The 23208-nt window shown below is 36.8% G+C and overlaps 1 protein-coding gene across 2 annotated transcripts in view; it reads left to right on the top strand.

The window, feature by feature from the left end:
- TBCK (TBC1 domain containing kinase) overlaps positions 1-23208 on the top strand; it is an 89440-nt gene that overhangs the window by 28881 nt on the left and 37351 nt on the right. For both annotated transcript variants that reach the window (XM_014062210.2, XM_087724182.1), the window contains exons 9-22: positions 815-876; positions 3213-3361; positions 5681-5819; positions 6605-6704; positions 7950-7999; positions 9133-9262; positions 9520-9618; positions 10722-10784; positions 13112-13238; positions 14273-14323; positions 16138-16221; positions 16683-16768; positions 18829-18865; positions 22114-22275. In XM_014062210.2, coding sequence (XP_013917685.1) covers positions 815-876; positions 3213-3361; positions 5681-5819; positions 6605-6704; positions 7950-7999; positions 9133-9262; positions 9520-9618; positions 10722-10784; positions 13112-13238; positions 14273-14323; positions 16138-16221; positions 16683-16768; positions 18829-18865; positions 22114-22275 — 1339 coding nt within the window. The remainder of the gene's footprint in view (positions 1-814; positions 877-3212; positions 3362-5680; positions 5820-6604; positions 6705-7949; positions 8000-9132; positions 9263-9519; positions 9619-10721; positions 10785-13111; positions 13239-14272; positions 14324-16137; positions 16222-16682; positions 16769-18828; positions 18866-22113; positions 22276-23208) is intronic.

Genomic DNA, 23208 nt, shown 5'->3' with positions numbered 1-23208 from the left:
CTTTTAATTAGCCATATTGATTCATTTATTGATCTTATTTTATTAAGTTTTTAATCTATTATTTATATATTTTTCATCATGGCAATTACAATTTCTCCAGGTTTTGCAACTTGGATTAGTTATTGGCTTTAATTTATTTATATGTACTGTGGATGGTTATTGCTATTGTAGATGTCCATTGTTTGGTTAAACCATATAAAACAATCTGTATAGATTTGATATTTGAGTTTGAGTTTGAGTAGTTTATTTATATGCCACCCTTTTCCCTGGGGGGACTCAGGGCGGCTTACAATTCGGAGGGAAGGGAGAACAAACAGATTAACACATAAGACAGTACATCATTAAAAGCACAACATTCATACAATTCGGGTGGGTTACGGTCTTTAACCCCAGGCCTGACGGGACAGCCAGGTTTTAAGGGCTGTGCGGAAGGTCTGGAGGGTGGTGAGGGTACGAATCTCCACGGGGAGATCGTTCCATAGGGTCGGAGCTGCCACCGAGAAGGCTCTCCTCCGCGTGGTTGCCAGTCAACATTGACCGGCAGATGGAACTCGGAGGAGGCCTAATCTATGGGATCTAATTGGTCGAGTGGAGGTAATTGGCAGTAGGCGGTCTCTCAAGTACCCAGATCCACTACCATGAAGGGCTTTGTAGGTGACAAGTAGCACCTTGAAGCGTACCCGGAGATCGACAGGTAGCCAGTGCAGCTCGCGGAGGATAGGTGTTATGTGGGTGAAACGAGGTGCACCCACAATCGCTCGCGCGGCCGCAATAAATGAGTTGACTAAATTGAAATTTATATTTTATGAACTAGGAAGTTCCTGAAAATATTTTAGCTCTACTTAAGAAGTGTCTTACATTCCACCCTTCCAAACGGTAAGTGACCTTACAAATACATTAATTAGACTGAAAAAAAAGCAAAACTACAAGTGTTACATATACAATTTGTTGCTCTGTATTTTCTAAAATGAAAACTGTAGATATCTAGGCCTACTTTGAAAACTTTATGTCCATTATGTCTAGCAGCTTTTTTGTCCATATAAAGCAGATTTTAGACTTGGAACAAAAAGTAAATAATAGATATCAAACAACCGTGACTTCAGTCACATTTTATAGTTCTAGTTAACATCTAGAAATATATTGTAGAGTTGCAAGTTGTGTTGCCAACATAAACAATAAACAACCAAGAAAGAAGAACAACCAAGCTCAGAGAGCAACAAGGACCCCCCATTTCATCCCTGAGCTACTCCCTGAGTTTTCTTCATTGCTAATTTATATTCTTTGATCTTTGACTGTATTATATTCAAGAAGCTTTCTTATTATACCTCTACTAACTATGCAAGCAGTGCTATTCCTTCTCTCAACCTTGAAATGAACCTGGCTGAGGCCATCTTGGAGGCTTCATGTTGCCACAAAGCAGAAGAAGGGACAAGGAGATGGGGAAATAGCTACATGGGGTTTTATAGTCAAAACAAGAAAGTTTTCTGTGGAAACCAAGGACATGCTGATAGGTGGCTGACCAAGGGAGGAGTGAAGTAACCAGGCAACCAGCCAGCATCTTGATTGGACAGTGTGACCAGTGACTTGGGGGGAAAGGGGAAACTTTTATTTTTTAATTAGATGAAAGTAGCGGGAACTCTGAGTCGGCTTTCATCAGTTGTGCCAATATGATGTAGCCAATAAATTGTTCTTTGAGGAATTTGCCTGCCTCAGAGTTCTGGTTTCTATGCGTGCATTTCTTGGAACACTGACATCTTCTTTGTGTTTTATGTCCTCAGTAATAAATAGTAAGATCTCTGATTGAAAATGTCCAGGCCCCATCCATCTCCAATTAATGATGTCTGAAATGTCAATGTGTAGTCAATTCATTTCATCTTTTGCTGTGTTGAGTTTCCCTGCATTCATGCAAAATTGTTATTCTGTCTTTGTGATTTGGTTTTTCTTTTTCTGCATGGATAACATCATCAACTATGCAGGTAGTCCTCAACTGACAAAGTTCATTTAGTGACCATTCAGAGCTATAACAGCACTGAAAGAAGTGACTTATGACCATTTGTCATACTTGCGACCATTGCAAGCATCCCCGTGGTTATGTGATCAAAATTCAAATACTTGGCAACTGGTTCATATTTATGACGGTTGCAGTTTCCCAGGGTCACGTGATCAGCTTTTGTGACTTTCTGACAAGCAAAGTCAATGGGGAATCCAGATTCACTTAACAACTATGTTATTAACTTAACAAATGCAATGATTCACTTAACAACTGTGGTAAGAAAAGTCGTAAAATTGGGCAAACTCACGTAACAAATGTTTCACTTAGCAACATAAATGTTGGACTCAATTGTGGTCATAACTTGAGGACTACCTGTATTATTGTATCCTGAAGCCTTTAATCAAGACACATCATAATCACAGTAATGTTCCAAAATATCCTCAGCTTTCCTCAGTAGTAGGTGAAGCGCCATCCAAACTGAGGGTCTCAACATCTGCCCCTAGATCATCAGTCATTTTATATTTTATTCCTGTGTGGCTTTCTTAATGTACAGGAGTGGTTTACCATGGTCTTCTCTTAAACAGTATGAAATTTATTTCCTGTTCTCAAAAAGAAATCTTCTTTCCCCCAAATTCTTCCTGTATCACTGCTGACCAGTATAAATGTCTGCCTGATTTAGCTAAGCAGCCTGACTGACCTTCACATTATGGCTGACCCTTTTGGTATGATGAAGACTTGGAATGGGCTCCTGGCATTTTTTTACTCATTACCGTCAGTAGCAGTGCACACATATGCGCCAAACCATGACGAGGCAGCAAAGCATGAATTGGGGGTTGGGGTGGGTTGTAAAATTATACCATCAATTTTAATTTACTGCGACATTGAGGCAGGAGTCATGTGTCTACTTTTGATCCATGCTGCATTCACAAATGGATTATTCTTGTGAACATGGCTCAATATGTGTCCTTGAGGATTGACTATGAGTTTGCAAAATATAATGCTGGGGGATTTGCTTCAATTGCTAATTAAATACATGCAGTGAAAACAGAAAGTGTAGTTTGTTAAAAATAAGGGGTATGTGTGTGTATATAGATAGATATAGATGTATATTACATCTAAGGAAAAGTGCATAGGACTATAGGAATGAATGTATATATAGTATGCATTGTTTGGATTTTTGTTATATGTTTGCCTTTATTTCCTTTTTCTGATATACCAGGCCTACTCCTGGAAAATTGTTGAATGATCCGGTGTTCAATGAAATCTCATCTTTATATCCAGCTTTCCATACACCTGTCAGTTTTTTCTCACCTAATCTAAGATGTGCTAATTTATCTCTTCCTGAGGATATTAATCAGCTATTTCAAGGTAAGATAAGCGATCCCAGCTGTTTCCCTAGTATCAGTGTTACCAGACTAAAAAGCAGGAGATGATGAGTCCCGCCTTAGCCATGAAAGCCATCTGGGTGACCTTGGGCTTGTCACTCCCTCTCAGCCCAACTCATCTCACAGGGTTGCTGTTGTAGGGAAAGTGACTGCAGTACCTCAGATAGAAGGTCCATACAGAGAATGGTAAGGACAACTGAGAAGATGGTAGTAAGCTCGCTTCTTGTCATTCAGAATACTGCTTATAAGCACTATGTGCTTAGAGCTCAAAGCATTGTTAGAGACTCCAGGCACACACTTCATGGTCCGTTTCTATTGCTCCCTTCGGGGAGGAGGTTTCAAAGTATTTGTAGCAGGACTACCAGATTCTGTAACAGCTTTCTTCCCTTTCTTTATGATAAACATGTAAGATTCGTTTTTCGCACCTTGTACATCCGAACTAGACTGTGTTGTTTCTCCATGTCATATAATGTGGGTATATGCATTATTTATTTATTTGTTTATTTATTTGTTTATTTATTTGTTTGTTTATTTATTTATTTATTTATTTGGCCATGTTTATGTAGTGTATATTAGAGGTGGAGGGAGGCCCTTTGAGATCTGTATGCAACAAAATTTCATTTTAATGTATGCTGATTAGCATACACTCAAAGTGACAATAAAGTTATTTTGAGTCTAAGTCTATCAGGAAAGAGTGTTGGATAAGTTCACCACCTTTAGCTATTTGTAAATATAATAAAGTCGATATAAGAATAAATGCTCTTTTTTATCCATGTTTATTAGTATTGTCCTCTTTCTCCTGAAAGTTCTTTGACCTATAACCCTTTATAACTAATAACTCTTTTGTATCCTGATAATTTCCAGATTTCAGATGCTAACATGAATGTTTCATTTCTAGTTCTGTGGGCGGAAATCCCTGGCTATAGATTTTAATGAAATATTTGCTATGTAGTTAGCCAACTACAGCCAACTGTAAGGAAAATGATTGCTTGGTGGCATACATGAAAAAACATAACTACCAACAGATTCCAGAGTGATATGTTCCGTCCCCAGCCTTTTCAATTAAATACATTCTAGATAGGGAAATGAGATCTGAAAGAGTTGTGACTTTTTCAATAATGCTACTTTAGATGAATTAATAGTTAATTACATTATTTGGTGGTGCAGTAGTTAGAGTGCAGTACTGCAGGCTACTTTGCTGACTGCCGGCTGCCTTCAATTTGGCAGTTCAAATCTCAACAGCTACAAGGTTGACTCAGCCTTCCAGCCTTATGAGGTGGGTAAAATGAGGGCTTAAATTGTTAGGGGCAATATGCTGGCTCTGTAAAACCGCTTAGAGAGGGCTTTAAAGCACTATAAAGTGGTATATAAATCTAAGTGCTATTGCTATTCTGTTTGGTAAGTTGTTGTTGTTTTAATAGATTTTCAGATGTATTAAGTAGAAAACATTTTGTATCGCACACATGCTTAAAGCATTGCATCTAGGCAGACATCCTCTACAGGGATCTATAGTTCTTATTGTCCCTGTCTATCCTGGGTATTAGTCATTAAATTCAAGATAATGATGGTTTAAGTTGAATTTTTCTGAACACACTGGATTGGAGAAGTGGGCAGTATACTATTCTTAGTATAGTTTATGGAGCAGACATAAACATTTTGGATTAATTTAATACTCATCCTGCATTCTATTATATTGCCTTATATAGCACTAACAATGGCACTTAGACTTATATACCGCTTTACAGAGCTTTACAGCCCTCTCTAAATGGTTTACAGAATCACCATATTGCCCCCAACAATTTGGGTCTTCATTTTACCCACCTCGGAAGGATGGAATTTCCGGCTGAGTCAACGTTGAGCCTAGTGAGATTTGAACTGCCAAATTGCAGGCAGCCGGCAGTCAGCAGAAGTAGCCTGCAGTACTGCACTCCTAACCACTGAGCCACCACAGCTATATATAATAAGAGACTGATGATAAAATCCATTTTATGAACAAATGAAGTATTTAACAGAGTCCTGTCTCTTGTATTTATTGAATTGCTAACAAATTGTTAAGGAAACATTAACATTCTTCCTACGGAGCAGCCAATAGATTGCCCAGCTGGTTTCCTTCTGTTATACATTTTCCCTGCTTTGTGAGTAAAATATTATTTTTATTTGATAACGCATGGAAAAGTTTTATTTGAAAATTTTTCATTCAGTTTTCAAAATACATGATTTTCAACCTAGGGAAAAGAAAGCTGCTGGTCAATTGATACAATAATTGTGTTTAACAGATGTCTTTGTTGAATTCTATTAATAGAGGAAAGTTCTGATTACCTAGCAGAAAGGACAATTGAAGAAGTGTATTATCTCTGGTGTTTGGCTGGAGGTGACTTGGAGAAAGAGCTTGTCAACAAGGATATCATTCATTCCAAGCCTCCCATCTGCACACTTCCTATGTAAGATATACAGGCGGAAGGGGAAGGAGAACACTCTGCTTTTGGGAACAAAAGCAAGAAAGAAATATAGAAATGATAACATGAAACTGGCTTTTAAATAGGAAAAAGGGCCAATAGTCTAAAGGTCTAGTTGCCTGATTCGTTACATTTGCACTTTTTATTTCCTTCAAAATGAATGAGAATTTGTAGAAAGGTCTTCAGAGGTGCTCTCTGCGCACACACACAGTTAAAATATTCCTCAGCTTAAATATTTCATTGTATTAATTTTATTTATTTAATTACATTTCTATAGCCGCCCATCCCAGTCAATTACTTAGCTGCCTGTTTAATATCATGTAGCTAAACAATTTGATTAAAATTAAAATATAGATGCCTGTAGGTAAGTAACCACTTGAAATCAAATACCCACCTATCTATTTGATGACGTGTAACAACAAAAGCTAATTTCACATGATGTGAAAATCAAGAGTTTTTCACTTTAAAATGGTTGGCGTATCAGTATTACTTTTTCATTGTTTGCATTTGCAAAATTAACTGCACTTATTTTGACTAGCACCTCAACTTCTCAAATATACTATTTTTATTTGTAAATTATGTTAACTAACAAGCAGAAGCAGAGTAAATATAAATATATCCCTAAATATACGAAACTGCAGACTGATCAAGTCTTTCAAATATAATGAAAGTATAGTTTTATTAGAAACGGGGGGGGGGGGAGGAAAAACCTAAGTAAGCTACTGCTTGTTTTGTTGAAATTTGTTTTCCTTTTCTTTTTTTACTCCTAGTTTTTTGTTTGAAGATGGGGAGAGTTTTGGACAAGGGCGTGACAGAAGTTTCCTTTTGGATGATACAACTGTGACACTATCACTCTGTCAGCTCAGGAATGTAAGATATTATGATTCCTTGAAATAGAATATGGATCATTTATCTATTTTAAATACGTATGTTTGACTTAAGTTCTGTAACCATTATTACTAGAATGGTCTTTGCCTTGCACAACGAGACTCATCTTTGCATTGCATTCCTTTCGTAGTCCTGAGATCTTAACTATATTTATCCACAGCATATTTAGGGAGTGCATGGAGGGCCTGCTGAAATTCTAATCCTTCTAAAAGTGTGTTATGGCCCACCAGTAGCCCGCAGAGCTGGCAGCCGATTCGGACAGTGAGGAGGTTGGGGGAGAAACATGGGCCAGTCCTGGAGTCTGAGGAAGGCTCTGATGAGGACTCTGTGTTGGAGACAGAGAGGGGTCAGAGCCGTATGCCAGCTATCAGCTGCCTTCAGAGTCAGACATCAGTGAGGCAGATGAATATCTGGAGCCTACTCCCAGTGTGCGCACATGCAGAGTTGCCAGATGAAGGGAACAGCTAAAGAACAGGTGTCGACTTGGGAGTAAGGCCACAGGTGGACGATGAACAGCCCCTCCCAGAGGAAATAAAAGAGGAGTGGCGTTTGCAGGAGACAATTAGTTTGCTTAATTGGTTCGTGGTTCACCAAGACTCCTTGCCAAGTTTTGCAGATATCAGCCTGGCAGCTCTCCAAGCCAGATAAGGTCTATGACTGTAAATCCTCCTTTGGAATACTTTGCCAAATGTGAATGAGCAGAATTCACAGTAAATTAATAAAAGGTTTTTTTTTTGTCAGGACAAGGTATTTGCTTCATGCTCTTGGAAAGCCTAGGCCAGAATGAAGTGTTTCTCTCCAACCCTACCCTAAACCTCCTACTATTCATAAACAATATCAAACTAACCAGCCTGCCTTCTACATTTATATTTTTTCAAAACACAAGTACTTCCCATTCAAGATCTTCCCATTCAAGTCTCCCTCCTTTGCACTGATAGTATCATGGAATAAATATGCTACACTGATCCTTGCATGAGCTCCAGAATTTTGGGAAAGGTTCTGAAGTCGTCTTCAACCACCTAGGCTGCATATACATACTGGCTGTGTTTGCCACAAACAATCCAACCCTCCTTTTGAACCAAGATCAAACTACTGTATTAAAAGAGTAGTTTCAAAACAAGGCAGGCAGCAAATAAATTAAATAAATAAATAATAAAGCATTGTTTTGTTAATTCTCGGCTATGTTAAATGGATATTTTTCTAACTGAAAATTTATATTATTTTTAGAGATTGAAAGATGTTGGTGGAGAAGCATTTTATCCATTGCTTGAAGACGAGTAAGTATATAAAACAAATTTTCTGTTTGAGAGGATAGAAATCTCTCAGATTCCTAGGAAATAGACTGGTGACGCTTTGGAAGCAAAATACTAGCTTAGAGATAAAATTAATAAGATGTGTAAGAGTCTTTAATGGTTCCAGAGTTTAAAGTAGATCTACTGCAAATCAGTGTAGATTAATTTGTTAATTTCAACATATATATTTACTCCTATGAAATCTAGAAGTATCTTAATGTTGTTCCCAGAATCAGGCTTGTGAAGCAGTAAAATATTTTATAGTAGGGCTTGAAGAAAGAAGAAATTGAAATTCTGAAAGTTTATTAATGCATCTATTGATCCCTGTAGATCAGCCATGAGCAGTGATTAATTGTAGTTGTATTATGTTTTATAACATTACATAGTACAATGTATACTATATTGCCAAAAGTATTCGCTCATCTGCCTTTACTCGCATATGAACTTATATTGGCTCCCAATAGATGTTCAGGTGCAATGCAAGTTTCCTGGTTATTGCCTTTAAAGCTTTAGATACCATAGAACCGAGCTACTTACAGGACTACCTGCTCCCCTCAACTGTTACAAATTCTCTACCCAATACTCATATTAATACAGAACAGATAAATGAAAATCAGTCTGATAAAATCCAGACAAACTATAATTAGCACAAAGAATAATGAAAAAAGTCATTAATTTGGAGAAGTCATGTTTTAACTGATATGCATCTGTAGGATAATAAAAATGAATGAAGCATGGAGTAGACTAAGGAAATATCTAGCCACATTATGGGCACTAATGCAGTGTCAGTGACTCAACAATGAATCCAAAGGGGGAAAAAATACTAACAGCAGTTCAGTCGGGGAGACATAATCACAGGTTAAATACTGTAAGTTCATATGCGAATAAAGGCAGGTGAGCGAATACTTTTGGCAATATAGTGTATTTGTATTATATTCTTATACAAAGATATTTTATGATAAATTAATCAAGCTCTAGTTCATAAAAAGAAAATTGGATTTGTTTTCCACACAAGATAATGATTTCAATTATTTCATTCCTAGTTTATTTTATGATTACTTCTGTTGTTTAAGTCTAGAGATAATACTTTAAGAACTATTTTCTCTGGGTTTTTTCAGCCAGTCAAATATACCCCATTCAAATAGTAACAACGAATTATCTGCTGCTGCCAAACTTCCTCTTATTATTCGGGAGAGGGATACTGAATATCAGCTAAACAGGATTGTCCTATTTGACAGACTACTAAAGGTGTGTTGTTTAGTAAAACCTCAAATGCCATCATAATCTTGGTTTTATCTATTTAATTTCCCTTGATGAATTTTGCCATGAATTTTATTAGCCATATTCATATTTTTTTGATATCCATCAATGCATTTGATCTATAGAATCTTTCACAGCATGTATATAAATTATTATAAAATACAAAAGGCTAACAGCATTGAAATGTTAGGTCCTATTAAAAGTATAGAAGTATTACTAACACAAGATCGATATGTTATTTCTAGGCCTATCCTTATAAAAAAAATCAAATTTGGAAAGAAGCCAGAGTTGATATTCCACCTCTAATGAGAGGTTTAACCTGGGCAGCACTACTTGGAGTAGAGGTAAGAGTAAGAAAGATGCAAGGATTTTTGTTCTCTTGTCTAGGCAATATGCCAACCCTACCTTCTACAAAACATTGGAAATTAGCCTGTACACATAAAATCACAACTGACTACAAAATATTAATGAAAAAGTAGAATCTGCAGTTTTGGCCTGAGACTGTAGCAATGATACAACATAGGTAGGGATAGTAGCTGACATTTTGAATTTTTATCTAAACTACATTTACAGTTTTGCACTCCTGATTAACATCTCTTCTTTGAGGTACTTTGAGCTCTGGATAAATAAAATTCTTAGTAGAGACTTAACTAATTCTTTCAGTGGAGTCCTTGGTGCTCTCTGAGCTTGGTGCTTTGCTTGCAGACATTTCATTACCTGACTAGGTAACATCTATGCGAAAGATTTGCTTGTCCTGTCAGTGTTGGTGGCAAATTGTCTTCTCCTTGGTATTTCTTTGAGTAGATGGTTGTTTACTGCTTGATTGTTTGTCTCAGTTGATAAATTCCTTGATTAGGTTATTGCTACTGTATTTATTTGGTGTTAAAACTGGTGATAATCCCACTTACATATGGCTGTTGATTGCTTGAGTGGAAGTGTTCTGGTCTTTTTAAAAAAAACATTTTTAATTGTCTATTTTGAATGATGTGTACATATTGTTTATCTCTATGTGCCTGTGGGTGGCTGATTTATCTTGAGTGACAAGCTTCTAGGAATTATCTACCATTTTAAAAATTATCTTGATCTAGGCTGCACATAGCTTGTCAATTGAAACTATACTAACTCGGTCCATGTATTGTGAAATTAAAGAGGTTTTCATCATGGTGTCTGACTGCTAGTTGTGATGATCAATACACACTACTGTTCTTCTCTCTGTTTGTCCTATATAGTGGCTATTTAGTAGTCTTTACATTGTATGTTGTAGATGACTCCTGTTTTTTTCTTCTTGGACTACAAGGTTTTTTTTTAAATTAAGATGTTCTGTAGAGCTTTGGTAGATCTGTGTGCTACAGGGATGCTATGTAATTTTCATAGGCTGTAGGTTGTTTCTGAGATGTTTCTAATGTTTGGCAGTGTTACACTAAAACTTACAATATCTTCATTTTAGGGAGATATTCAAGCAAAATATGATTCTATTGATAAGGACACTCCTATTCCTACGGACAGACAGGTAAGATTTTTGTTACTTGTAAGTGTCATAAGCCTTTGGAATCATTGTGTAGGAGATAACCGAGTTGAGCCCAAGGGAAGAGTCAAGTGCATCATCAGTCTTTTCGCTCCTACAAGAGATGCAAGTCCAGTCCACTTGAATTCTGTTGACTTTTTATCTACTTCCAATTTACTTTGACCATTAGTAATTCAGATTCGTGTAGAGAGGGTTATTTGAACCATCTTGCTTTCTGATTTTTTTGTGCCTGACACATTGAATTATTTCCAAATACTACTTAATACTATTTATTAATAAAATAGCATTGCTACTGTAGAAATTCCATCACAACGGAACTATTATTACTCTGTTTAACATATTTGGAATGAAAACATGGGTAAAGTTTGGACTACGTGGTATGACCCGTGCATTTGTACTCTAACCAGTCCTCCCTCCCTCTGTCTCTTTCTCTTTCTTTCTTTCTTTCTTTCTTTCTTTCTTTTCAAATTAATATAGCCACCCCTAACTAATAAATAAACTTATACAGCAGCCAAAATGAAAAAAGAATAGCCAACACAACAATAAACCATTATACAGGCTAAACCACCCAGTCAAAACTCCATAACAACACCAAATCTTCAAGGATTTATGAAAAGTTAGCAGGGTCAAGACAAGTCTAGTCTTTAGACGGATTTTTGTTCCAGAGATGGGTGCCAAAACTGAAAAGAAACACTTCCAGATGATACACCCTGATGACCAGGACCTGGAGAATACTTGTCCTGTCAAATCTAACAGGACTGAGATATAAATATGGAGAGATAATACTAGGAGGTAACCTGGTCCCAAGCCATGAACAACTTTGTAGATAATTACCAGCACTTTGAACTGAATCAAGAGTGGTAATCAATGAAGCTTGTGTGTAAAATGTGTCTAATGAGAAGCACCATAACCGCCTCTTAAACAATCAGAAGGTTGACATGTCTTATAGATGTTTTGTGTAAGAGCCCATTCTATAATACAGTATGACATGTAGTCAAATCATTGGAGTTGTATCATTTATTCAGTAACTTTTTAAATATTTAGCTATGGAAGATCTGCTATAGCCTATAGGAATAGAATTAATAAAACAGATTTTTGTTAAACTTATGGAGAACTTATATTTCTCTATGCCTGCAATATATTATATATTTACAAAGTTTTATTCTTGAGCTTATTAGTTGAAAGACTGTAATAAAACTAATGATGGTGATGGCCATGAAATTATACCTATTTCTAGCTTATCCCCATCTGCATCCCCATATGTAAGAACATAAAGGAAAAAAAACTTGGTTTCATGTTGTCTTTATTTCCCCATAGTAATGACTTTAATCTTAAAATTGAATATTATGCATGAAAGGCAAATAAACTCCCATATTTCTCCTATGACAGAACTCTGCCTTTTGATCTTCTGTCAAGTGCATATAATAGGATTTTATTACTCCAGATGCTCTTGTTTCAATTCAATCTATAATTGGGGGCAAGGGAAATGTCCTAGTAATTATATTTCAAGTTTATGGAGAGTTTGGGACAGCATTATTAGGTCCTTTGTACGTCCATTGCTATGAGGATTAGAAATACAAATTGATCTTGATGGGAAAATAAGAGTTGAGCACTGTTGCAAGGTAAACTATGAAACTACAGCATTCAGTTAGCATCCAAGGAACACTTACCATGTTTTTCCAAAAATAAGACAGGGTCTTATTTTCTATTGACCCCCAAAATAAGCGCCTGGCCTTATTTTCAGGGAGGTCACATTATTTTTGAGGTGCAGGAGGCCCCTTAACTTTGGCCTGCTGATCAGCTGATCCAGAGAGGGTCGACAGTTCTGTTTCTGGCACACTCTTGCCAGCCCTACCGTGGCTGGGTCTGCCACTCTTTTTGTGGCCGCCACTAAGAGAAGGGTAGTGGTAGCTAGGGTTTGCGTGAGTGGCCTCCACGAGGCCATTCCACGTGGATGGCAGGTACATGCAGGGCGCGTGGAGCATATTCCCCCCTTTCTCCCCCAGGAAATGGCGGGGACCGGCTGTGCATGTGTTTAAATATTTTAGGGAGGGCTTATTATCCAGGCAGGTCTTATTTTTGGGAAAACAGGGTAGTGAGTCTTTTCATTTATATTTTCCTACCTTGTGTTTCTATTTAAAGGATTTATACTCATTAGAAAATGGCATTTCCAAATGTTCCCAGGCCTGATATTTGGTGCCTAGAATAAGCCTTCTTTCACACTAATTTGAACTGTAGAAATGCAGAGGGATTGGGCATCTAGTCTCTTTTTATGGCTTGTCCTATGCTCCTTCTTGTTGCTTACATTGTAGATTGAAGTTGACATCCCTCGCTGTCATCAGTATGATGAACTACTGTCATCGCCGGAAGGCCATGCAAAATTTAGGCGGGTTTTGAAAGCCTGGGTAGTTTCTCATCCTGATCTTGTATACTGGCAAGGTTAGTTCAGCTGGCTCTTGTGGCTAGCAATTATATTTTTTATATATATTTTTCCTAATTGCTCTTAATTCATTCTAAGAGAAAGAGGGGGGGGGGGTTGCATTGCTTTCAGTGAGTAAGTTTAATAATTGATGTATATAGATTTATATACTACTTTGGTCAATTGACTCTAAGCAGTGTACAAGAGGAACAGCCAAAGTCCATACAACAAAATAAAACAATAATGTATAATAGAACTATTATAGAATATAATTGCAGTTAAGAATGCAATCAAGCTAAGGAATAATAAGATTTCTGGGGATAGAAGCTGCACATCAATCAAATCCCAAAGGCCTTGAAGAAGAGCTGAGGTTTCATGAGCTTCCCAGAGTGGAAGTTACCCTTGTCCCAGGAAGAGTTGGGAGCCCTTATGGAATGAAGATCTCCCCTCCCCCTGCAAGAATGCTGAGTTTCAGTCATATGTCTTGATAAGTGGGGACATTTGGCAGGTATTCTTTGTTAGTTAGAACTGTAGTGCTATTTTAATGGCTAAACAAAATAATATTCAAATATAACACTATCCACATAACCCGAATATAATTCTATGCATATCTTGGAAGAACTGTTCTCAAGCCCATGGCTAGGGCCCCATATCTCACATTTTGGCTTAGAACTAAGAATGATCCAGATTATTGGAATGAAACATATTTTTTTCAAAGAACCTGCTCTAGTATTCATGACAGAGACCATTGAGTTTTCTTGGAAGTATGACCAGACTGAGCTCCAAATTTCTGATTATAGATTTATTTGATATATGAATCTTTTCAGAAGGTAGGCATAAATGGCCACCCCTCCAAACCCATGGATTTATTTAACAATTTACTTGGTGACTACATCACATATGATAGTTTTGAAAGTAGCCTACGGTATATCTGTAAATAACTTCTGCAGAATATTTGATTATATAATTGCATCTTTATCTTCTGGATATTCTTAAACTCCGTGGATTGTTGTTTTTTCATAGCAATATTTTTGCATAATATATCTCCTTGTAGGTCTTGATTCCCTTTGTGCGCCTTTCCTGTATCTGAATTTCAACAATGAAGGTAAGCTTTGTCTTTATGAATGTTGAATTCATGCATGCAGTGATTAAATCCTGATTAGCTCTGTGTTTCCGTTTCACTAGGCTCATGCATATTATAGAGCACGGGTGTCAAATGTGCAGTGTCAGGGTGTCGTCACATAATGTATCAGAACTTTTTTTCCTTTACTAAACCAGGCATGGGCATGACGCATCCAGCCCACGGGCCGTGAGTTTGACAGCTCTGTTATAGAGCAATTCATGAGTTTGCTCACAATACATGGCATAAGGCTGGGATACCTGCACGACTGTCTGTTTCCGGTTGTCTTGCCCACCTAACACATTCAAATAGGGTTGGCATGCTCTGGGTTAGTTCGTTAACTAAGGTCATCTTATGGAAGTCAGGAACATTTTTGTCACTGTGCCTATCCTGTGGGAGAACTTCCCTTGAGATTCAGATTGCCCCAATTGAGATTCCTGGTCCTTTTCCCAATATTGAGCCAAGGTATTATTGGATCCCCTTTTAGCATGTGAGGTGTGATAGCTTTAGGTTAGTCAGGTGTTTTTAACTCTGAATTAGCTACCCAGAATCACTCAGTGAATAGGTGACCATATTGAAGACAGACAGGAAAGAAAGAAAGAAAGAAAGAAAGAAAGAAAGAAAGAAAGAAAGAAAGAAAGAAAGAAAGAAAGAAAGAAAGAAAGAAAGAAAGAAAGAAAGAAAGAAAGAAAGAAAGAAAGAAAGAAAGAAAGAAAGAGAGAAGAGAAGGACAGGACAGGAAGATAAAGGACAGGCACAGATAAATCAGATAAATCTGTACTTCAGCTAATTGCTGTTTTCTCATATTTGGTCTATGAATGGTAGTTTATGTATTACATAAACGTTTCTTGCAATTCCAGTATGGATTTCTGGGACTTGGATCTAGACTGAGACAAATTTGTTAAATTCTACTGATAAGAGTATAAATGTTCTGTTATATTATATATATTTAAATCTGTATCCAACTGTAGTGTATTTATAAGTTTGCTTAATCTTTGAAATTACAGGTGGACTTTGACTTACGAACCCAACTGAGGCCAAAATTTCCATTGCTAAGCAAGACAGTTGTTAAGTGAATGTTTGCCCCATTTTATAACTTTTCTTGCCACAATTATTAAGTAAAATCACTCTAGATGTTAAGTTAGAAATTTTACAACATTAGCAACCTGGAATTAAGGGGAAATTTCCAAACAGTGAGGACAATTAACCAGTGGAACAACTTGCACAGTACAGAAGTTATAGTTGCTGGAGGTTTTTAAGAAGAGGCTGGACAGTCATTTATCTGAAATGGTATAAGATCTCATGCTTGAGCAGGGGGTTGGACTAGATGACCTCCAAGGTAACTTCTAACTCTGTTACTGTTAACTTCCAGCTCTCTTCTGTTTGTTTGTTTGTTTGATTGATTGATTGATTGATTGATTGATAGTAACACAGTTGTTAAGAATTATGGCTTCCCCATTGATGTTGTGTGTCAGAAGGTTGCAAAAGTTGACCACATGATCCCAGTACACTGCAACCATCATAAATACTTGCAAGTTGCCAAATCTGAATTTTGATCACATGACTGTGAGGATGCTTCAACAGTTGCAAGTGTTTCAAATGGTCATAGGTCGCTTTTTTCAGTGATGTTGTAACTTTGAATGATCACTAAATGAATGGTTGTAAGTCAAGGATACCTGTATTTGTAAATTTTACAGAATTATTTAATGGGAACAGACTAACATTGTTTTCAATTTGTTCTAAAAATTGTAATGGTTGGATAAAAAGCTGACTCTCTTTCTGGTTCTTTTTTTTTTTAGCTTTGGCCTATTCCTGCATGTCTGCTTTTATACCAAAATATCTCTATAATTTCTTTCTAAAGGATAATTCTCATGTTATTCAAGGTAGGTTTTCTGCTATAAATCTCATTTAAAATAAGCCTTTAAAAACCTATATACATGTTATTATCTTTTTATAGTTTAAAATTTACAATCTGCTTTGATATCTAGTGGAAAGTACCATACCACAATTTTAAAAAAAAATACGAAAACTGCATCTAACTACTAACTTAAAACAGCCGCAGTTGCTGAATTGCAGCATACAGTTTGTTTTGAATTTCTTTAATAAAGCTACACATTGATCTCTTACTTTGATAGTGTTACTATTCATAGTTTTTATAGTGTTCCTTGTGGTGGTGTTGTGCTTTTGTTTCTCTGCTGTGAATTATTTTAGGAGTAAATATTTTGAGTTTGTTAACTCTTTCCTGGAATTCTGCTGCAACGGTGATTCCATAAAGCAAAATCCTTGAGGCTGAATTCTTGCTGAAATCATTTCCGAATAGTCTTACTGTTTATTTTTCTTCCAGAATATCTTACGGTATTCTCCCAGATGATTGCATTCCATGATCCTGAACTGAGTAACCACCTCAATGAAATAGGTTTCATCCCAGATGTAAGTGCAAATGCTTTTTATAGCAATAGCACTTAGACTTATATATTGCTTTACAGAGCTTTACAGCCATCTCTAAGCGGTTTATAGAGTCAGCATATTTCCCCCCAACAATTTGGGTCCTCATTTAACATACCTTGGAAGGATGGATGGCTGACTCAACCTTCAGCCGGTGATATTTGAACTGCCAAATTGCAGGCAGCCGGTAATCAGCAGAAGTAGTGCTGCATTCTAACCAGTGCGCCACTGCAGCTTATATATTTTAATACACGCAGAAAAAGCAGGAGGTTTAATAATAGGATAGGATAGGACAGAACAGAACAGAACAGAACAGAATAGAATAGAATAGAATAGAATAGAATAGAATAGAATAGAATTCTTTATTGGACAAGTGTGATTGGACACACAAGGAATTTGTCTTTGGTTCACATGGTCTCAGCGTACATAAGGAAAATAAAATACATTCATCAAGAATAAAAAGATACAACACTTAGTGATAATCAAGGTTACTAATAAGCTATCAAATCATACTAGGAAACAAAAACAATATAAATTGAAAGATACAAGCAATATGGTTATAGACATAAGTGTGGAGAGATAGATACTAGGATGGAAGAGAAGAATAATAGTAATACAATCTTAGTAAATTATTGGCAGTGTTCTGGGAATTAGTTAAGCAGAGAGATGGCATTCGGGGGAAAACTCGAATATAGATATAATCTATATCCACGTACCATGGTCCAAAACAAATTCAATGCAAGAATCAACCAAACGCTGATAGCAGCTATCAAGCGGCCAAATTCTGCAAGATCTGCCATTTGATAGGATTTTCAACAAAATATTTCCAGAATCCATCAAAGTATATACACTTAGCAATACTATTTTCATGCTTGAGAATTAATCCTGTCATATGAAACACTGATTAATCTTGTTGGTTCCTCCTGCATGAAGAGGATGTTCCCTGTATGCTCCCTACAACTTAATTTTATCTATGAATAACAAAGTTGGAAGAGACCTTGGAGGTCTGTCTTCTAGTCCAGCCCTCTGCTCAGGCAGGGTGTCCAATCTTAGGTTAGGTTAGGTTAGGTTTATTTAGCTTGTATGCCGCCCTACTCCCGGGAGACTCAGGGTGGCTAACAATCTTTTCTTTTTAGAAATGACCTGGGAATTATAAGAAAGAAGTCCTAATTTAAGGATCAGGCAGGCACTACCTCTTGACTTTTATGAGCTCTCATTGCACCTGAAAATAAAAATCAAATATAACCATTAAAAATACAGAAGAAAACAGTGGTATAAAATGAGACTTATTTTTATTCTGTATTCCCAAATTGTTCTCTGTTGAACAATTTTGGAAAAAAATATTCACAGGATTGTTGTGTATAGAACATCCTAATGCAGAAGCATATAAGTATTCTATTAATTATGGATCACACTTTATTACTGCCGGTTGTGTTGTGGACAATAGAGGAATTTTCTCTAAACAAAGTGGCAAAAAAGAGAGCAGTGCTGTTAACTTGCTTATACCTGTTGGGACAGGTAGGGGGCAGTATGCACCAAGAAAAGTGTAGGAAGTCCTCACCATACCAAAGAGTATTGTTGATGAAAGTAGAAATAGTAAGATGGATGGAATAAGCAGAATTAGCTCTTTTTCTCAGTTAGTGGCTATCTAGATATAGGATGGATCTTCTGAAGCTTAAGCTCATTTTAAAAACTCCGAATTCAAGCGAATAAATTTTTAAATCATAATTACAATATTTGTGAAAAAGCATTTATAATACACTTATCAATTCAGCACCAGAGTTAAGTTTAAACAGTTGCAGAATGAGTGATCATTATGTGAGGAACATCTTATATGCAGCACTAAAATATAATCAGACTCTGGTTCAAAAATTTTGAATTCTAGATTGGGTGGGATATCATAATAGAGATTGAAACTGATTTAAACTTCTCATACATGTTCTAAGTTAGATTTATAGAATTCCAAATCTAATCTGTGATTGAAAATTTACAATGATCTACTCTTAACAATATATTCTTTTTTTTCTCCCATGATGTTGTTATAGCTATATGCTATTCCTTGGTTTCTTACAATGTTCACACGTAAGTATCTTTTCTCATTTTTCATTTACAAGTATATGCTTCTTTATCGCAAGCAAGTTTTAATATTTTTATTTGGCAGTCTCTAATTCAGGGCAATAATCATCATTAAGCACTAAACCCTCATTGAAGATGCTTTTTATTCACCCAGTGAATAAATACAACTGTGCATTTAAAGCAATATTAGTGCAAAACAGAATTATTTCAGTCATATATACATTTCAGGATGATATATTTTCACCCTGAATATCTCCTCTTGCTTCTCAATCTGCCATTCACATTTTGCGCAAAATTCTTACTTTTATCTGTTCAGTTAAATATTCAATTTGTTCTTCAGAAATATATATTGAAAATTGTGTTAATGTGTTGTGCTCATTGTACATAATGAATTATGTACAATTCTTTAGAAATTATCCTACAGACATCCATAAATATGTGGAATATGGCTCATACTTAACATGAGATTTGTATGTCTAGACATTAAACAGTAAGCATTTTTTCTAAATAAAAAGTGAATTTTATAATAGCTACTGTTATAAATGACACAGTACTGTCACATACTATGAATTCTGATATGATTTCAAATTTAAAATACCTAATTATAAAGTAACCATTACCCAGAGGCTTGATCACAATTAGCCTAATATGGTATAGTTAAATTCAGAAAATACCAGCTGTAGAGGAAATGTGCTACATTAACCTCTTGGCTTCCTCTAGGAATTGAGGTTCAAATTATTGAACATCATTTTTAAAATAAATACAAAATTATTTGGCCCTATTTATTTGTTATGTTAATTTTAACCAATAACATGTGGAGAGATTATCAGATCACACTACCTTTCTGCCTGTATGTGACAGTATATATTTCATTAATAATATTAAAGTGGGTATTTTGTTGTACTACAACATACAGAATTAACAGACAGTTTTGCTTATGTCATCATGTTCCGAGGGTACCAGGTTTAAAAAATAGTGCTTGAGGAGTTTGAACCATGACTTCTACTTTCCCCTTTATTTTTATCCAAATAAGAATTTTAGAAGCTAGTATTTCTGCTTTTTTTCTTCATCAATGTTGTGATTTCATATGAAATAGGCAAACAGTATCAAGATTGGTTTTAAAACTGATAATAACTGCAAGTCCCTGGTTTAGATGAAATGGGCAGATATGGTTTACAATTCATTCCAGCTATATCAGAGGACTAGGAAGGAAGTCCTTCACATTAAATTTAATTCCTCCAAATGATTTCTCTATTCCACTGATTATTATAATTATTATTGCCCAGATCAGGAAATGATAGAACCTTGCATCAGTTTAAATTAAAAAGAATAATAAACACACAATCACATTACTTGAATGTAGCACTGACTTTAAACAAAGTATCTGGATTGGAAGAAGACAGCAGGACCATCTAACAATCTTCAGTATTCAAAAAATAGTAATTCAGGTATTTTCTGATACTGATAGCCATGCCTAAATTGAAGTGTGACATGGGTTGTGCAGTGTTTCTCAATCCAGATTTCATAAAGATGCTCTGAAGCTTAAATAGATGTGGAAAAGCAACTCTTTAAATTAGCTAGGACTTCTCTTAAGATAAGGTGATAGCCTTAGAAGGCATTGCATGATCCCATGAGAAGACGAGGTAGCTCTAAGTGCTCCTGGATGGATACTTATTGTCACATTCTTGGGACCATTCCAAAAGGAGCTTTTCCAAGTTACTGATCTAAAGAGTTGCCCAGCCCTGCCTGTCAACGCTCTTTCGTGTTACTCTACTTCACATTAAGAATTACTAGAAAAAGATTGATATAATGTGCTTTTGCCTACATCATAAATAACTAGATGAAATGCTCCTTTTTGGCCATTGATGGAACTGTACTGAAACTCAAACTTGGTGAATAGATGAAATGTATGTTGCAGGATTCAATCTGAATGGTAGGTCATTGGGACAGTTGAGCTTTTGGTCTGGTGCTGGAGCCATCCTCAGGGAACTTCTGTGACACATGCTGGTAGAGAGATGTTCCCTGAGCACAAATCCGAAAACTCAGAAGACAAAACCTCTGGTCCCAATGACCGACAGAATCCTACAACATTTTCCTGAGACATGTACATTTGCTGTCATTTTTAAAGTATGTTGTCTTCTTTATCTTGTGCTTTGTGCTTTTTAATTTTTACCCAAGTTTTGTTTGTTCAGTCCTCTTTTCCTTGCTGCCTGCTAAAACTATCCCTTAGTACATTTTGCAGTTCAGATATGATTGGGCCATAGCTTTCATGAATATCCCTGTTAAAACCCTTATGCTTTGGCCCTTCTTTTGCATAGTACCATACATTGCTATCTAAAATAAGATACACAATAGAAACTGCTTTAGAGCAGTGGTCACCAACCGCTGGTGGTCCGCGAGAAAATTTTGATGGTCCGCAAAAAATTATTTGCATTTTTTATATTGCACTAAATTGGGGGTCCTCAAACTACGGCTCCTGGGCTGGATACGTGCAGTGAATGTTTGTGTTGCTGCAGAGAGTCTCCCCCTTCAGGGTCTTTTTGTGTGGGTTGGAGGGGGCAGAAATTCTGACTTACGGTCTGCTTCGGCTTCCTGGTCGAAGGCTGGGGGGAAGTGCCACTGGTGGCAAAGAGCCAGAGGACCTTGTTCCAATGGGACTGCATCATGACCTGGAACTGGCTGACCACCTCCAAGCGCTGGTACCTGGCCTTGCACTCCCGCAAGTCTTCCCTCTGCTTGGAAAGCTTATGCTTGTAGTCCTGAGTGAGTTGCTTCTGCTGAGCCTCTTTCTCGGTCAGATCCAATTTGAACTGGGCTGTTTTGCCAATTCTTCTCATGGTGGCTGCTTAGCTCCAGCAACTACTTCCTGTTGGGGTAATAAGGAGCCCAGGCGGGCAGTTGAGGAGTGGCAGACAGGCTGGCGAGGCATCCCTTGACATGAGTGATATCGAGTTAGCCACATTCACCCAGCCGGTCATTGGGCAGATCGTATTAGTGCTCTGCAGGATTTAAAATTATGAATTTAGTGGTCCCTGAGGTCCGAAAGCTTGGTGACCCCTGCTTTAGAGGCTCTTCTCATTTATACTTATTGTGGAATCTCCTCTTGCCATCTGCATTCTAGGAAGAAGAAAAAAGAAATCTGTTTAAGTCTTGTACTCTCTTGTGCTTGTTGCCTGATTACCTATTTACAAAAACAAACAAACTTGAAAACTTATTCTCCCCCAATTGATATTTCTTTGCTGGCTGCCTTGCAGATGTCTTTCCTTTGCACAAAATCTTTCATCTGTGGGATACATTACTACTGGGAAATTCTTCCTTCCCATTCTGCATTGGAGTGGCTATCCTACAGCAGCTGAGGGATCGTCTTCTCTCCAATGGCTTCAACGAGTGCATTTTGCTGTTTTCTGATTTACCAGGTACAGTATTATCTTTATCAGTTTTATACCTTCGTTGGCTAGACTTTGTTCTGATATTCCTAATTTCTAGAATTTGAATAGGAAAGAATTAGTGTGAATAGGTAATTATGTTGTACTGAATACATTTTTACTTAGCTGTAGGCAACCTTTGTTAAATTGAAAGAGGTAAATTTCAGTAAATATACTTCAGTATAGTTCAGTTCTTTTTTATGCACTTTTTTGTGTGTATACCAGTGGTGGGTTTCAAAAATTGTTCGAACCTACTCTGTGGGTGTGGCCTCCTTTGTGGGAGTAGCTTGCTGCCCATGTGACCGGATATGAAGATGCCGACGACACTTGTCAGAACCATCTTAAATTACCTCACACACAGCACTGGCATGCATAAGAATATGATGTAAACTTGTTTTTTAAAAGGCATCTTTGGTTTGCATTAAAATAACTTCAACACACGCAATGTTCTGATTGCACCACAAACACAGTAGTCATCCTTACCTTTCACAGAGGCACTGAGTTTTATAAATATGAGCATGATAGTGTAGAATAATCATATCCAAGGACCAGTGGTGGGTTTCAAAAAATTTTGGAACCTCTTCAGTAGGTGTGGCCTGCTTTCCGAGTGGAACCTCTTCTAACCGGTTCGGTAGATTTGACGAACCGGTTCTACCGAATAGGTGCGAACTGGTAGGAACCCACCTCTGGTGTATACATATGTATGTTAATAATATGAGGTACCTGAATTAATTGCGTATATGCCAAAATATAAGACCATTCAGCCTCTTGTAATTCAATTTGAGTCATTTGGGTCTTACAGTTCTACTTACCTACATTAGTCTGTGTTGCACAGGCAGAATTGGGTCAGTCTTCTTGCAGATTGTGATTTTGTCAGAGTTTAGGTTGATTAGCACAATTGATATTTTAAGCTCTGACATTAAA

The sequence above is a fragment of the Thamnophis sirtalis genome, unplaced genomic scaffold, assembly GCF_051295495.1.
Source record: "Thamnophis sirtalis isolate CommonGarterSnake01/CBP01778 unplaced genomic scaffold, rThaSir2_p1.2 scaffold_10, whole genome shotgun sequence".
NCBI classification, from domain to species: Eukaryota; Metazoa; Chordata; class Lepidosauria; order Squamata; family Natricidae; genus Thamnophis; species Thamnophis sirtalis.
The sequence above is the reverse complement of the archived record's forward strand: the minus strand, read 5'-3'. Positions and strand labels throughout refer to the sequence as shown.